This window comes from Lissotriton helveticus, chromosome 1_1 (genome assembly GCF_964261635.1).
Source record: "Lissotriton helveticus chromosome 1_1, aLisHel1.1, whole genome shotgun sequence".
Taxonomy (NCBI): Eukaryota; Metazoa; Chordata; class Amphibia; order Caudata; family Salamandridae; genus Lissotriton; species Lissotriton helveticus.
In genome coordinates, this window is record NC_136057.1 from 523,862,841 (window position 1) to 523,880,673 (window position 17,833).

Here is a 17,833-nt window from a genome sequence, read left to right on the forward strand (position 1 = left end):
TTAGCAGCACAACAGTTTAGGGTCGAAACATTGACGTTATTGTCTTAATTAGTCCTTGCAATTTCCCTGCCTTGAAAAGGAAATTATAATCTACAGTTGGAATTTATGCTTTGAATCTTGGACTTGCAATTTAATTATTTTTTTACACTTTATTCATGTTATTTATGTCACCTTTGCACAACACTATGTCATGTATCACTATCAGTCACTAACTGTAAACCACCGTCATTTTGTTTTTCGCTGCATGTGTTTCATGTCACAGACAGCCACCTATGATGATGATTTCTTCATATATGAATATAAAGTAATGAAATTAAATTCCTTATCTTAAAGAATTTGTTTTCCCTGGTGTGTTACTTGATATATGACTGAGGCGTATTTTCTCCACTGTATCTAATACCTATTGCAAATCAATTGAACTACCCGACAGAACCACCTTTTTCGTTTATTTTACTGGTATGGTGACATCCTGAGAAAAACAGGTTATTGTGCATGGAGTATTTGTGGGGGTACTGTAGTTTTAGGGTTTAGGATACAAGGGTATCACCAAAGGTATTTTCATATACTTGATTGCACATATGTGTAATTTAATGCGTAGGACCTAGTGCTGTGTGTGTATTAAACATACTTTTCCTTTTTAATTTGAAAAAGCATTGAATAAACAATATTTTTTTGAGTGTCATTTTTAGATATAAGCAAGCTGGGAAACTGGCCCACACCACGTCCCCTGAGTAAGCTTTGGACTGCTCTGCTTCTCTACTTTAAGAGAGTCTATTGCTACAATGAGGTACTTGGAAAATTGCAGACATATTACCTGTGAAGTACTAACATCTTTTGCAAGCAATAATCCATTTTCTCACAGTTATATCACTAAAAGAGTATGCAACTAATATTAACTTGTAGGTACGTACTTACTTTACAGCTCTTCATGGATTGAAATTGCATTGATGACAATAGCCTCTTCCTCTGAATCCAAGATGTAGCTCTGGAAGAAGGAGATGAAATCTGCACCTAAGCATATCGCCTGAGGAATTATACATTGGCCCCCAATTTGCATTAACAAACAGGTGTGTTAATTAGGGCTGTGTTTTAAATGATAAATCCTGATGCTGGTTGTGGTTCACCTAATAATGAAAAACATGAGAAAGTTCTGTGATAGGGATGGGGAAATACAATTTTTTAATCTGTGGTAAGCAGATATAAAACTGTGGGTATTTCTGCATATGCTTACTGTGAATTTGCAAAAGGGAGGAATGCAGGCAAAGTGCCCTGCAGACACAAATTCCCCATTCTGCGTACTTAGGACGTCTTGTGCCACCTGACATGATCAGGTTTCTGCCATTGCAAATAACGTAATGCTAAATGCATTCATGTATTTGCAATGCCAAGCCTTTGACAGTGTTCTTCAAAGCAACTTGACCCTCATATGAAGTTCTGTGGCACCTATCTACCAGCAAGACTCTGCAGGAAGGAGTGGCACACATACTTCCAAACTTGATCAATTGTTTTTGAAGTGCACCCTGGGGTCCAGGCAACATATTTAATTAATAGCAAGGAGATAAATACATCATCCCTGCCGTTAAAGTGCAAAGACTTATTTTATTTTCTACCCACGGAGAAGTGAATCAATCCCAATTCCTCTCCACAGGTGAAAACAATGGGTGGAATCCCTCCGTTTTGGTAACCTGACAGGAATTACAGGACTCTGGGATTCACAGAAAGGAGAGACAGTCTGTTAACGGACGTTGGCTAAGAATCAAGAGGAGCAGGTATGTGTCAGCACTAGAAGTATAAGGGCCTGCTGAAATATTTTACATAAATAACAATATACAATATTTGTTTAGTAGACAATGTTGATACATACAGAAGAAATAAATAAGAGTTCAAAATAGACAGATGAAGAAAGGGAAAAGCTATATTTTAAATGTCCAAAGTATGAGCCTGCATGTGCCAAACATTCAAACATCATACTTATACACATTTTAAAGATAAAATTCAATACATGGCAGGTTTGCAGCTAATAGCGTGGGAACACATTATTTTCTCAAGCTAAAACGTCCTGTAGTACGATCCAGAAAATGCTGCCAGTTGTAAACAAGTAATCATACAGTGCATCGCTACTACTGAATTTTTCTCTCCTTGGTTTTTCCAGAGTTACATTTATCAATTGTTCTCTTGTGATTGAAAGATAGGGCTATAAGAAGCCCATGGAACAGCCCATATGGGTGGAGTTTCTCATCATGGAATGACTTGATAGTTTGATTAGGGTGATCGGAGTTGGACAGCAGCAGCGAGGGGCAGGAGACGTTTGTTGTGAGGAATTAGATATTAGGAGAAAATCAATAAAGCAGATCCGGATGTTCGAACAAAACAAGCTTTTCAGTGACTGAATGAGCAGTGCTACTTTGAAATCACATTTTTGAAGAGCCTGTAGAAGTGGTAAATATATTGTAATTCAGCTTATAAAGAGATGGTCTGCATATTACATTAATAGACAAGAATAACAGTTGCTATACTTTGGTAGCCAAACGTGTAGTGTTTGTTATTGGTCCTAATACCTTTATGTAATAATAGGTCATAAAGCCGTCTATGAAAACAATAGAATATAGACACAATGCAATGAAATATGATAATGAAACATGCCCTAGACCTGATTGGCTTTCTAACAGGGTTCATCTAAACATTGGTGCAAAATTAGCAATGATAATTTTCCTAATATAGTTTACCGTCTCTTAATTTACGGTGACCAATGACGATTCGTAGCACACATGATGTTTGAAAGAAATAAAATTTACTTTCATCTTTAACAAGACATTTTCGTTCACTCTTGTAAATTAGAAAGGTCAGTTACAGTTTGCTAGTGTATATTTGATACATTCTGTTCAGAATTGCCTCACATTCAAAATGTTTTTTGAGATGATGCAACACCTCAACTACAGATAATATAAAATCACCCCTGAGTTTTATTTTGCTAAATATACATTCACAACAATTCACAGGAGCACCCAAGTCGAAATCATATTATGATAACACATTTTTGAGTGATCTGGTTATGTTTTTTCTTCTGGCTGTGATGAATTATGTTGCTTCAATAATAGAAAGTCATTTTATTAATTTTTTTACAAAGATTGTTTTACTTTTATCCATAACAGAAAAATATGTTTTAGATGCATTTAAGTAAAAGCCTAACCAGTTACTGAATGAATTGCTTCTTATTTTTCCAAAAATAGAGTTCAACTTGATAACGTCTTACTTTAAAAGCACAGTAGCAGGCTTTATGTAATGTGCAATGTATAGGAACCTCTTGCCATTCCAGTATAATATATTTTCGCCCAAGTTCTGCAGCGAGCGTGGCTAGTTCTATATAACTTTACCTCTTTCAGATACATACGCTTGTGGTCATGCTACGCCTCTGACGCATTTACCCATGTTTCTGCTAAGCATACAAGGTTATGATCTGCAGAAGAAAGTGCAAAGTCTTCCTTATACTTCACCTGTGCAATCTGTAGTTTGCACTGGATAAGACTGAAAATAATATATAGCTCAGCTAAAATGTTTAGGAGAACCATACCACCTCATCTTCAGAGAAGCAGTCTTTTTTCCATCTCTAGTAAGCAATTGTTAATTGCCCATCTGCCCTCTTGCTCTCTCGAGACTCAAGCAGATCTGAAGAATTTCATCTTTCTGCAGTTCATGCAACAGTGTCCTGGGGGTTCACACATCGGTGTGGTGGGAACTAAAGGAAGTGAAGCTACCCCGCTGACTGCGATTGAATTGGCAGAAGCTGGCTGCTCTGCTTCTACGGCCCTTGTTCTCGGCTTTGCCATTTTGATTGTCTCGCATTATAAATTTCTCTATCAACTGAAGCTTCTCGTGCTCTTCTTTCAAGAAAATGTTGACAAGCAGGGTTTTTTCCCGTTTGATTTGTTCACTTATATCCTTTGGAATGTCAGGAATCAACCAATCGACCACCAAACTGAGGAACAGCACCAGATTCTGCAAAGACAGAAGCAATAAACAGAGCTTACTTACTAAGTTTCATTGCAAGGGAGGTCAACTAGAAAAAATGGTATGGTTTACGATCCTGAATTCTGGTACTGCAGGATCCAATAAATAAACATCGCATAAACCAACACTTAATATATGTATGGTTTAATAAGAAACAATCACCACAAGCCTGTCTATTTAGGAACGTTTTTTTACTTCATATGAAGTGGGTCCCCCTTCTTTCTATGTAAAATAACCTGAGACTTAGGATGGAGTCAAGCCCCTTCATATGCTTTTTGAAATAACGGATTCCCTTCTGGGAGAAGTTCCCCGTCCAGTAAAGTATTATGATAGAAGCGTTGCACTGTATATATCTAGTTCAAGTTCAAGTTCGTGTATTTATATAGTGCACTGCTCACCCAGAGGGTCTCAAGGCGCTTGGGGAGGGGTTCATTATTTGTCGAATATCCAGGTTTTAAGATCTTTTCTGAAGGAGATGTGGTTTTGAGTAAGGCGGAGGTGAGTGGGGAGTGAGTTCCAGGTCTTAGCGGCAAGGAAGGAGAAGGATCTGCCACCCATGGTGGATTTTCGGATGCGCGGGACCGCGGCGAGGGCTTGATTGGACGATCTTAGTTGGCGGGTGGGTTTGTAGAAGGATAGGCGATTGTTGAGGCATTCGGGTCCTAGATTGTAGAGGGCCTTGTGTGCCTGGGTGAGGAGGCGGAACGTAATTCTTTTGTTGACGGGAAGCCAGTGTAGGTCTTTTAGGTGTCCGGTATGTGATCATGGCGAGGGATGTCTAGTATGAGTCTTGCTGATGCGTTTTGGATGCGTTGAAGTTTTTTCTGTAATTTTGCTGTGATTCCGGCGTATAGTGTGTTGCCGTAGTCCAGTCGACTCGTGACCAGTGCGTGGGTGACGGTCTTTCTTGTCTCTAGGGGGATCCAACGGTAGATCTTTTTGAGAGTGCGAAGTACGTTGAAGCATGAGGATGAGACTGCGTTTACTTGCCTGGACATCGAGAGAGATGAGTCCAGGATGAAGCCAAGGTTGCGTGCATGGTCCATGGGTGTGGGTGCTGTGCCCAGAGCGTAAGGCCACCAAGAGTCGTCCCAAGCAGAGGGGGAGGATCCTAGGATGAGCACCTCAGTTTTGTCTGAGTTGAGTTTGAGGCGGCTATACTTCTTTCATGCCTTCGTGAAGATTGGTTTTGGCGGTGTTAGGGTCTTTGGTGAGGGAAAGGATTAGCTGGGTGTCGTCGGCGTAAGAGATGATGTTAAGGTTGTGTTGACGCGCGATGGAGGCAAGTGGACTCATGTAAACGTTTAAGAGGGTGGGACTGAGTGAAGATCCTTGTGGTACTCCACAGATGACTTCAGTGGCTTCAGAGTTGAACGGGGGAAGACGGACTCTTTGAGTTCTCCCAGCGAGGAATGAGGTGATCCAGTCCAAGGCTTTTCCTTGTATTCCGATGTTGCTGAGGCGTTGTATAAGGGTGCTGTGGCAGATTGTGTCGAAGGCGGCGGAGAGGTCGAGTAGAATGAGGGCCACTGTTTCACCGTTGTCCAGTAGTGTTCGGATGTCGTCAGTAGCTGCAATGAGGGCGGTTTCGGTGCTGTGCTTGGTCCGAAATCCGGATTGAGATGGATCAAGGGAGTTGTTGGACTCAAGGAAGGCGGCGAGCTGGTTGTTGACGGCTTTCTCGATGACTTTGGCCGGGAATGGGAGGAAGGATATGGGCCGGTAGTTTTTGAGTTCGGAGGGGTCTGCTGTGGGTTTCTTCAGGAGGGCGCTGAGTTCGGCGTGTTTCCAGCTTTCTGGAAAGGTGGCAGACCTGAACGAGCAGTTGATGACATCACAGAGATGGGGTGCGATGATGGAGTCTGCTTTGCTGAAGATGTGGTGGGGGCAGGGGTCGGTTGGCGAGCCAGAGTGGATTGAGTTCATTAGGCGGATGGTGTCTTCAGTGGTAATTGGGTTCCAGGTGGTAAGGTTGTTGGTTGGCGGAGTAGGATCTGAGGGGGGTGGGGAGGGTTGAGCGCTGGGAATGTTCTCGAAGCTGATGTGGATGTCGGCAATTTTGTTGTAGAAGAAGGAGGATAACGCATCGCAGAGGTCTTGGTATGGAGTGATGTCGTTGGATGCTGCGGTGGGGTTGGTGAATTCTTTAACGATGTTGAAAAGTTCCTTGCTGTTGTGGGTGTTGTTGTCAAGACGATCCTTAAGTGCTGATTTCCTGGCGGATCGGATCAGTTGGTGGTGTTTGCGGGTGGCAGCCTTGAGGGTGGACATGTTGTCTGTGGTCAGGTTTTTTCTCCATGTTTTCTCCAGGGTGCGGCATAGTTTCTTAGATTTTTTAAGGTCATCATTGAACCAGGGAGCCTTTTTGTGGGCTGATTAGATCTGGTGTTTTTTCATGGGTGCTAATTCGTCAGCTCTGTGGGTGATCCATTGCTTGAGATTAATAGCTGCTTGGTTTGGGTCCAGTGAGAGGGTGGGAGGGTTTTGGTTGAGTGATGTGAGAAGTTGGTCGGAAGTGATTTTGTTCCAGTTTCTCAGAGGAATGGGTTGTGGGCGGTTGTGGGTTAGGATGGTTTTGTAGCTGAAGTGAACACAGCTGTGGTCCGTCCAGTGAAGGGCTGTGGTGTGGTCGAAGGAAATGTGCTTACTGGAGGTGAAGATAGGGTCGAGCGTGTGTCCGGCTACATGGGTGGGGGTGTCAACAAGTTGTTTGAGTCCGAGATTGGCCAGGTTGTCCAGAAGGGCGGTGGTGTTGCTGTTGTGTTTGTTTTCAAGGTGGTAGTTGAAGTCTCCTAAAAGAATGTAGTTCACGGAGGTGAGGGCATGTGGGTTGATGAAGTCTGTAATGTCATCGCTGAATTGAGTGCGGGTGCCTGGAGGCCTGTAGATGAGGGTGCCTCTAAGTGTGGTCCCAGGGTCGGTGTGGATCTGGAAGTGGAGATGTTCGGCGGTAGCGAGATAATCATCGGAGCTGGTCGTGATTTTGAGGGTGTTCTTGTAGATGATGGCGATGCCTCTTCCTGTTTGGTTGGTGCGGTCTTTACGGGTAATCTTGTAGCCGTCCGGTATGGCGATGGCGATGTCGGGTGCTGATGAAGTGTTCATCCATGTTTCGGTAAGGAAGGCGATGTCCGGTGATGCAGTGTCAAGTAGGTCCCAGAGTTCAGTTGCGTGTCTGTGGACCGATCGGGTGTTCAGCAGGATGCACTTCAGGCGGTCAGAGTCGGGGCTGTGTGTGGAGGAAGTGGGTTTGGTGAGGGTCCTGGAACAGTTGAACTTGCAGGAGAGGTAGGCGAATGGGCCGTGGGTATGTCCTGGGGTGGCTTCGCAGCATTGTGGTGAGCGTCCGGTGTTGAGGGCGAGGAGAGTTGTGGCATCATATGTGACTCTAGTGGGCTGGGTACGGCGGGGACCAGGGGGTCTGGCGCTGGGCGCGGTCCAGGCGCGGACGGGCGTAGACGGGCTTACCTTTGGCGCACCTTTGGCGCGCATGGGGCGCGACCGCTGCGCGTGGCCGCTGCGCGAGAAAGCATCTGGCATAAATGGATAGTGGAAGGGAAGGGGCGAGGGAGGGTCAGCAGGGAGGCGGGATCGGTCGGAGAGGACGGGCTCCGAGGCACAAACAACAAACAAAATGGCATCCAAGTCAAATTGCCTAAATCAAGGGGCACACCGAGTGAATGGCGGCTTCACAACACGGTAAAATGAAAGTTAAACACTCGCCAATGCTTACACACACGAGCGCAATGCTAAGTGGCAGCTGGCAGAGACAACAGCTGGGCATGCGCGTGTAGCACCACGATAGTGCTTCAATCGGCAAAGCGCTAGTTAATGAAAATTATGCACACTCTTGGTCTACTGTTACATGCAGCGCAATGACAAGCAGTGGGTTTAAATGCACAAATATCACAGGCAGGGATCACAGGCTGGGTAGCAATACGATACCACTGGAGCAGGGAGCAGGGAGCGACCGCTTCTGAGAGCGTCAGGACGGTCACCTTGACGGTCATCTAGACAACAACTAATATCCAGCAAGGGCATGTCCCACTGTAATGACGTCCAGTCCAGCCAGATTCTAATGTAGTTCAATATTAGAACTTCGGAGAATAACATCTTTCAAGATGGTACACTTACATTCTGTGGCGCTGTGAAGGACACCCCTTAATGCAGGAAGAAAACCTTGTAATGTAAGTACTCTGTTGCACCTAAAATTAATCTGGACAAGGCGGATGTCCCATTACAGAATAACTCGGTCTGTGAACCCCTTCGGCGCTTATGACGAGCTCCGCTCGTCTTGAGGCACAGTGGAGCTGTGCTCATGACTAGCTGAGCTCGTCATAACTGCCACGGAATGCCCAAGCGGGGCTAATTCCCCTCCTGTGCGGGCGTTCCATCCTGAGTTCGTCATGAGCACAGCTCTACTGTGCAGCATGAGGAGCTGGGCTCGTCACCAGCACCGTGGTGCCGTGTGCGGCCCCCCTCCCCCCGCTGGGGAATTAGCCCCGCGTGGAAGGGGTTAATCAGAATGGCATGTATATAACAGCCAGAGAGAAAATATTGCAGTACAGGCGGGCGCTGCGAGACGAGTCAGCAAACCGGCTGACTCATCCCACAGCACCCGCCTGTACTGCAATATTTTTACTCTGGCTGTTATTCACATACCATTCTCATTAACAACTACTGAGTTGTTCTGTAATGGGACGTCCGCCTTGTCCAGATTAATTTTAGGTACAACAGAGTACTTACATTACAAGGTTTTCACCCTGCATTAAGGGGTGTCCTTCACAGCGCCACGTGATGTAAGTGTACCATCTCGAAAGATATTATTTTCCGAAGTTCTCATATTGAACCACATTAGAATCTGGCTGGAATGGACGTCATTACAGTGGGATGTGCCCTTGCTAGATATTAGTTGTTGCCTAGATATATACAGTGCAACACTTCTAACATAATACTTTCCTGGACGGGGAACTGCTCCCAAAAGGGAATCCGTTATTTCAAAAAGCATATGGAGGGGCTTGACTCCCACCTAATCTATTGCCCTGAAGAAGTCCTGTATAAGGACAAAACGCATCGGCTGTTTGTTGTGTTAAATGCAGTGTTTTATCCAGAATGAAAATGAAATAATAATAAAGAAAGAAAAAAGAAAACACTGAAGAATTCTCTGTTCTCTGGATATGGACAATTGATTTGTTTGTGTTGATAAGGTGCTTCGTGTGGTGAACCTTTGCTTCTTTTGTAAATTGTTAAATCCCTGTTGGTAACAAGTACTGTGACGGTGGATACTAATCAGTGTGCAGACAGCTCCCACCCAATATAGTGGGAATATTATCCTTAGAGTGCAGAAATCGGGTAGGTGCTGGTAGCTGGAAGGCTCCGCTGTCAGTGTTTTTTGTTTTCTGAACTTGAGACTTACTCAACTTTATTAAATACAATAGTCATCTCATGAAAAAGCAAAACAGTAGTTATATTGATCATATTAACATTTGTATAGCAATACTTCTGAAGAATGGCCAGCAATGCAATTTTTACAAATGTTATCATAAATGTATATAGACCTAATATATTATGAAGAGATGAAGGCGTTCACGCCTGTGGAATAAACATTTTTAAATTATTATTTTGCCTCTTCTACATATTTCCTTTCTATTGTGCATGTATTATTACTTTTATTTTTATGCAATTGCATTCTTAAACAGGTTATTAAACATATGTACACATATTAAATGGATCCCAAAACACTTGGCTCTCTAAGGAACAATGTTAGTGACTTTGAAGTACTATCTCTTTATAGAATTGATTAACTATCTGTTGATAATTGAAGTACACCACAGATAACAAGGACACTTACTTGTAAGGTCCAGGCAAACGTTTCAATAATTTAAACATGAGTTCAACCCCTGAAAGCTATGGCACAGAGCAGGCAGGCAGGCAGGCAGGCTTTACTTCAAGAAAATATGTAAAGCATTTAGAAGTAACAAAATAGTTAAAGTAAAAAATACAGCATAGTAGAAATCTCACTCAATTTATAAAATGGAGAAGGATCACTCCAATATGATAAATATCCAATAAGGGGAACTGGAGCTATGGATTTGAGAAGATTTAAATTAAAATAGCACGAAGAAAAACTAAGTTCCAATAGTAGTCTATAAATGAGTATACCAGGACCTAGGTTGGATTTCAGGTTGACAGCCATGGAGCGCAGGTTGATTACACAAACGAGGTACGACCTGGTTGGAGATTTCACAAAGGAACTTGGTCTCTGAAATGGAAGTTGAAATCCTCCAGTGGGGGCTAGGTTGAAGGATCTACTGACGAAAATCTTCTCAAAGTTGGTTAGCAGTTGAACGAGTTCCCAGTAAGCTGTTGGTTTTGGTGGGAAAAACTCACACCAAAGTAATTCCTTGTGTCAGCTGGATGCTCCTGGCACCTTTGACTAGTCAAGATTTCTATGCTTGGACTGTATTTTTTTCAGAGGTCAGAATCCTCAAGGGAACAAAAGAAGCACGCTCTGTCCAACCATCAGTTCCACAAGACTGGATACCTTCATGCCAAGAGTCAGCTGAAACTCATTTAACACTAAGGAAAATCTCCAAGCATAAAGAAACCTCTTTTTGCAGACCACAGCGTCAGGGAAACGGCCTTTTGAATCTAGTTTTGCCTCCACAAAGGAGGTCAGGCAACTGACCCTGGGAGTACATTTCTTTCTCCTGGGTACAAATGGGACAGGCCCAGTCCTTCAGGCCTCTTCACAGGTACCAAACAGCAGGTGCAGTACTTTTTCTGTTCTTCCACTGGCCCAGAGAGAGTTCTTAGGAGGATGCCTTGGGGTGCCATATTAATTATTGACACCAGATGGTGAGTGTGGGGTGAATACTCAAACCTCTGTTACAAATAGGGTAAGGTTCCCAGGAGGAACCCTACCTAGTTATGCAGCTTTCTCGTCAGTAAAATAAATCTCACTGTGCACTTTACTCCTAAAATCCAAAATGCAGGACCCCTTCTACCTTGTTCAGAGCCGGTGTGACTACTCAAAGGTGTGGCTAGGGAAATGAGCTCTGTGGACACCGTATTTGGTGCGAGCCTGGCTGGGGGGTCAAAGGGTTGCCTTCTCCAGGCTTCACCTCACATTTACTTGTGAAACAACAGGCCCCTCTAAATGTCAAATAAGTTCCTGAGGTGACCCTAACTTGTCCACCTGCAAGGAAAATCAAAAGAGCTCCCAACACTTAGGCCATTGTACCTGCTCTGGGCACCGTTTTCACTCCACATTAAGGCCAAGTACTGGCTGGGCAACTGCTGGAGAGAGAATGCATATTATCTTTCAGATGCTCCAGGCAGGGAAAGTGTAACTTTCTAAAAGTTAGTTTCCTAAATAATTATTAAAAATCTAACCTTTCAATTAGAACAAATTTTTTATAAATATTCAAAATAGTGGTCAAAGAATTTTTTGAGGTATTCCAAAACTCAATATAACAGAATTAATACTTTAATATGTACTCTAGTTTTTCTATAGGAGAACCAGAACCTTCTACATTGAAAATAGTGTTCGGGGCCTTGTCTCTGGAGGGACATGGTAACATGTCCCACATTTAAATATCATGCACCATGTCTTGTGGGCTACAGGGCATACATAGGTCGGGCTTAATGATATTTAAGAGGGAGGTTTCCCTGTCAAAAGCGGTTATTTTGAGAGGTCAACCTGCAGGGTTAAACTGCAACAGTCAGACTATACTGATAGGCAGGAAGCTATCTTTTCTCTTTCACAATAATGGATGGCACAGTAAGTGCTACAGTCCACATAATAGTTCAAAACAAAGAAATATTGGTCCTTATTGGATAACAATATAGGTCTGGGAAGAAAACTGTCTATTTACTCTATCTCACATAAGTCATTAAAGGACCAAGTACACACACAATCGAAAACTCCAGCAGCTGTTCATCAAAACATTACTTTGTACCAAATTTCTGAGACCTCTCACCCTAATTGTTTGCTGATGGATGGTTTAAAAGCTGTTTCAGTTAGTGGCAGCTATGTTAACCGTATTATATAACAACATATAGGTTCAATGTGTTGCCTGCATCCTGAAAATGCTCCGTCTTACAGCCCATCTATAAAAAGGTACATGGGGATCCTAGCAGCTATCAACTGAATGCTTGTTTAGATGTTGCTGATAAGTTATTTTAAAGACGTTAACATCATCTGCAATTGCTCAGCATTTATTGGATACCACACAAATGTGTTTTAGCAGAAACTGCCTTATTTGACCAGACTCGGCAAAATCTTCAGGCACAGTTGTACGAAGAAAGATGGATGCAAATAAAATTAACAAATTGATTGGGGATTTTGCCATGACCTAACATATGAAGCAGCTGGAAAAAGAATGAGTTTTGGTCTAAATCCTATTTTATTCTTCTACGTTTATATAATGGAGATGTAACAGAAAGTGTGATGAAATAAATGCAAAGGAAAGGCTCCCCCTGAGAAGGATAAGAAGTACACCTAGATAGGGAATTACATTAATGGAAATATTCTAGGGCTGCTTCACAACAGTCTCTCAAAACAAGTGTATATAAAAACCAACAGTGACACTAATGATTAGAAAAATAAAAAAATATATTTATTCAATTATACATAATCTTATTTGTGCATACAAAACATATATTATGAAAAATATAGAAAAACATAAGTCCTACAGAGACTGACACATAACCAACATTCTAACACAATTTATTCTTGGCACACACATACTATATTAAGCAGATCATATTGATTTATACGATCTTACTAACATTATCTAACGTAATCCACAGTTGATGTAGCAAATACATTGTGGATTAATGAATATATAGCTCTTTTTAGGTGGTTTCCAAATAAAGACTCTACGCCAGTTTCGACAGCCAAGCTGCCTTCATCATGAGTTCCACCATCGAATGTTGTTCTCAGATTAGTTGGGCACAATCCATATATATAGGATATAAAAGGATAACAACTGTCCACAGGTATGTATTGCAGAAACAAGGAAGAAGAAGGATACAGTTTGGATCAAAGCGTAGATGATCCAATACTTGAACAGATGCGTCAATGATAGTAAAAATATGGTCAATGCTGCAACTTCATATAGGGGGCTGGCCCTCAAACGATTCCAAGAAAGGCCAAGAATGGCCATAACCGGTATATCTCGCTGCCTCTATCCGATGACAAGTGCCATGTATGCCAAATCTTGTTGGTTGAAAGGGAGGGACCCTGTTTGCGAATGATTCTGTTAGACAGGATGAGCTGCTGGTCCTTGCTATGTCTTGTGAAGAGACGCAGTGAAAATGATAAATGCGACGGGCAGCTATTCAATCCTCATGGGTTGCCTTCACCTCGTAGTAGGGAAACCTAACGACCCCAGAAAGTGTGATGTCCTTCTTCGTGCAATTGGTCTGCTAAAGTAAATCAACCATGTTACATGACCATGATCATGAGAATTTGCCAAAGGCCATCATCATGCCAATTGGTCACTAGAATAGGACGTTAACATGATTTATTAATAAAACCTAATTTATTAATGAAGTCTACATTCAACAGGTTGAGTGTTACCGTTTCAGTGTGTTTTTAGATAGGAACTTAAATTGAAAAAAGCAGTCAATGGATGTTGATCAAAGATGTTTAGGAGTTATATGTCAGTTATGATGTTAATGTATATGTATGGAGAACAGGCTATTGGTGAAGCACTATTCAAATTCAGAAGCTAAAATAAATCTCATACTATTATATGGTGTTTCATTGGCTTCTGGTCTGATGAATTTGAGATTCGATTTAACAGGTATCACAGCAATGCATAGATTATTGAACCTACATAATGACACTCTTAAATTACAAATCTAATGTTTACTGGGCTTAGTAACGAACCTAAAACAATGTGCTAGTGCTCAAAACAATAAATTAAAACTAGATAACATTTTCTGGGTTTCCATCAATAGATGCGTTAGTAGCTATACTTCAGGCTTTCTAGAGCACTGCGAGTTGTTTATTTGAGAGAAGAATTACAGTAAATAAAAGCCGAAATTAGACAATTAATGAAAAGACAATTAAATAATCCTCTGTTCTGATTGATTTTGCTAAGAAGAAAAACAAGAGCTATGTAATTGCCATGTTCTGCCCGAGGAGACTGCTTCATATTCATTTCATTCAATGCACAATAGTTAATATTCGTTTTGTTAGATTAAGACTGTTTGTTGGGTGGCCAACTACACTACGCTCGCGTAGTTTGTGCTACTTCGTGCTACGTGAATTGCACTGTGCAAAAACGCATAGGGTAGCGTAGTTGGCATTTTTTGCTTGCTCACGGTCCTCAACGTCACGTTGGCGACCGTTAGCGGGCAAAATGACATCTTGGCGAGACTTGTTCCTCATTCGCGATCAGCAACATCAAGTTGGCGATCACAAGCGTGGAAAATAAACCTCCCGACGCGATTCTCAATTGTGGGAGATCAGGTGTCTCATAGCGAGTGGTCGTGTATGCTAGCGATCGCTCGCAATGAGAAACTACCAGTCAGCATTGAGAAAGCTGCAGTTCAAGTAAAAATCTACTCGAGATGCAGAAAATGACAGCTTGCATTGTGCGAGATGCCGTATTCAATGACTGTACAGTGCGGACAATCATCCGGCACTGTGCAATCATCCCGAACAGCGCACTACGCAGTTCCCGTAGCGCTACGCGTATCTCGCATAGTGCAAAGTGCACTTTGCGTAGCTATGCATAGCGCTCCTACGCAAACTATGCCCAGGGTTAGATCTTTTCCAATAGCAAAATTAAATGTCAATAATACACGATATACATTGACACAATGGCTGATATGTTAATCATATGTTCACAAAGACTCTTGGAGGTAAGGTAATTATTGTAATTTAACAGGATTTAGGAAAGATCAGTCAGCTATATCTATAGGCTATAATGGGGCGACAAATATTGGAATTAGGAACATTTCTGGAACTAGTGGCTTCAAAACTTAACTGAGTCTTACTTGCTCAAATATTGCAAAAGAAAGTTTGTGAGTTGTGCATTGGGTAGTGTATGCTGCGTGATTTTTTAACTTTTTCTAAAATATCTGTTTCAGAGCTATGACTGACTGTTCTATTTATGGCAGCATGGAGTGTTTTGAAACTAGATATGTGTTTGAATGGCGTGCTATAGTTTAATGCATTGCGATATGATATTATTATACATGATAAGCAAGAGAGCAATTTATTGCCCAATATCTACTCATGCAGGGTAATGCACAACAATAGGCTCTTTCACCTTTGGGTATTTGGGGTATAAAATGGTACTTGTTACAAGCTTCCAGACACCTTAACAATAATTCAAATAAGTCTTACTGGGATAAAAAGAAATAATCAAAATAATCAATAAAATCATCTGGAAGCAGGAGACAGGAAAGATGCTGATGCATGCACTATTATGTGCACGAGAAGCACTCCTACCAACTAGCACTGACCAAGTATAAAACTCTTCTAATAAAAGAAAAAAGTAACTATTACACACAGCGAATTGAATCAGGTAAAAACACCACCAAGGATGTATTCCATGTAGTAACAAAGCTTATCTCTCTTCTCAGTAACAATGCTGCTGCTCACAGCCAACAGTTTTGTGACATCCTGGCTCACAATTTTAGGAAAAAAGTAAATCAAATTTCCCAGAAATTTGAAAACTCTTCTAAGCTGGATATTAAGGACTGCACCATTCCTACAAAACTCTCCTACGCTCCTCTCATTTAATTCTTACCTATCTCCCCTGACCTAGTAGAAAAAATCTTAACAGTTCTAAATCGGGCTCTCCACTAGACCCGTGACACGCGGTACACACAAGCTAGCACCTGAGGTGAAAGCAACTAATCTTTCTTCCATCTTCAACTCCATGTTCTCCACTGGAGTTTTTCCATCCGTGTGGAAAAAAGCCTCTATATTCCCTTTAATTAAAAAAAACCTAGCCTGAATCCATTAGACCGCAACAATTATCGCCCCATTTCCCGCCTTCCTCTCCCAGCACAAATCGTGGAGAAAATACTGAATATGCAGCTTGCCCAGTTCATCCATGATAGCCATCTTCTGAACCCAACTCAGTTCGGTTCAGACCTGGGCACAGCACAGACACTTCCTTAATCAAAGGCACTGAGGAGATGTTAGCTGCATTAGATAATGGAGGTTTGGCAGCTCTTATCCTGCTCAATGTGTCCTCATCCCTTAATATAGTGGATCAGACGACCTTGATCAATTGCTTGGCTGAACTGGGAGTTAAAGACAAGGCCTTGTCCCTCCTGGCTTCCTTTTATCTCCAATAGACAACAATCAGTGGACTTAGGTCGATTTGAATCTTCTCCTTTCTGACACACTTGTGGGGTCCTTCAGGGAAACCTTTATGTTTCGGAACTGGCTACCCTATTCATGAGCTTTGACTTCCAACTTGCCTTCTATGCTGAAGACTCTCAATTAGTAGTGTCAGCCTTCAATAATGATCCGATAGTTTCCACCCACTTCCAGAACTGTATGCAGGCAATTAGTTCATGGAATCATTTTGAAAGGTTTGGAAAGTGCTGGTTGTCAGCGTGAGTGACGCTGGAACCACATGATTTAGAGACAGGCTTTTAGAGGTGATGCTAATAAGAGATAATACCAGGTCACAGAGTCTTAGGAATGGGTTGGTTATAATCTGGCACAAGTGCACACGTCCATCTCACTTAATTGCACAAGGTTCATGTTTATAGCTCTCCACATCTCTGCTAAGACTCTTCAATGCTGTACTTTTTCCTCATACCAGGAACTTTTGAAGTCTTTCTGAGTGTGTTATGAAGCATAATGTGCATTATATTTAAAACGTCTGCTGAGGAAGGTTGCAGTGCACAACGGCATTTCTAAATAGTTCCCAGTGAGAATAACTGTGAAATTGTTGCCAGAATTTGACAAAGGGGAATCAACTTAGTTATAACAAAGTAAACCTTCTATTGATATCGTTTCAAAGGTGATATACAGGGTTGTACTGGATGGTAACTTGCTCATAATGCACTGCATGGAACTTGGAATATGCAGAATCATAGCCACTTCAGCTAATTTTATTCCACATTTCAAAAAATTAATTAAATAATGTCAATGTTAAAATAAAACCAGAGCACATACACACTCACATTTGCTGACTCTGTAACATTTTACATTATTTATACCAATTGTGTGTGGACAGGGGAAATATGACTCACAAGATAAACCTCAATGAGTTGTGCTGCTTCTCTGCATTTGTGTGTATGGTTAATGCCAGGATGTACTGCTTTTAGGAATAGCATTTATAAACAAGAGTATTTTGCTATAGCACAAGGAGTTTATTGTCATACTAAAATGTAATCTGTGAGGCACTACACAGTGAATGATTAGTTAGACTGTAATTTTATATTTGCACTGGTGAAATATATACATGTATAATAATTTATACGCTTCTTCCATGTAATATGTTTCATTGGACGTAGCATACATGCACATATTTCTCCACCGCTAATTGGACAGTCGTGTGTGTGTGCGCACACGCATGTGTAATTACTTACATGTTTAAATATATGTTAAGTGTATTGATATCCTAATCCAATCTATGCTGCTGTTTTATAACCAATAATTTATTATATACACACACCATTCATACATTTAAACACCCACATTACTAAAATCAACCTACTGGTTGTTAAAAAAAGTCATCAGATAGTCATCTTCAAAAAGGATCAGGTACAATATGCACAAACTGGTATTTAAGTGCATATAATATTCTTGGGGTGTAGCTTACAACACTGAAATCCGGTC

At 41.6% G+C, this 17,833-nt stretch overlaps 1 protein-coding gene across 1 annotated transcript in view; it reads right to left on the reverse strand.

Annotated features, from left to right (window-relative positions):
• Positions 1-2,582: 2,582 nt before the first annotated feature.
• ANO2 (anoctamin 2) overlaps positions 2,583-17,833 on the reverse strand; it is a 1,767,324-nt gene continuing 1,752,073 nt past the window's right edge. Inside the window, exon 25 of the mRNA XM_078673987.1 lies at positions 2,583-3,996. Coding sequence (XP_078530113.1) covers positions 3,715-3,996 — 282 coding nt within the window. The 3' untranslated portion in view covers positions 2,583-3,714. The remainder of the gene's footprint in view (positions 3,997-17,833) is intronic.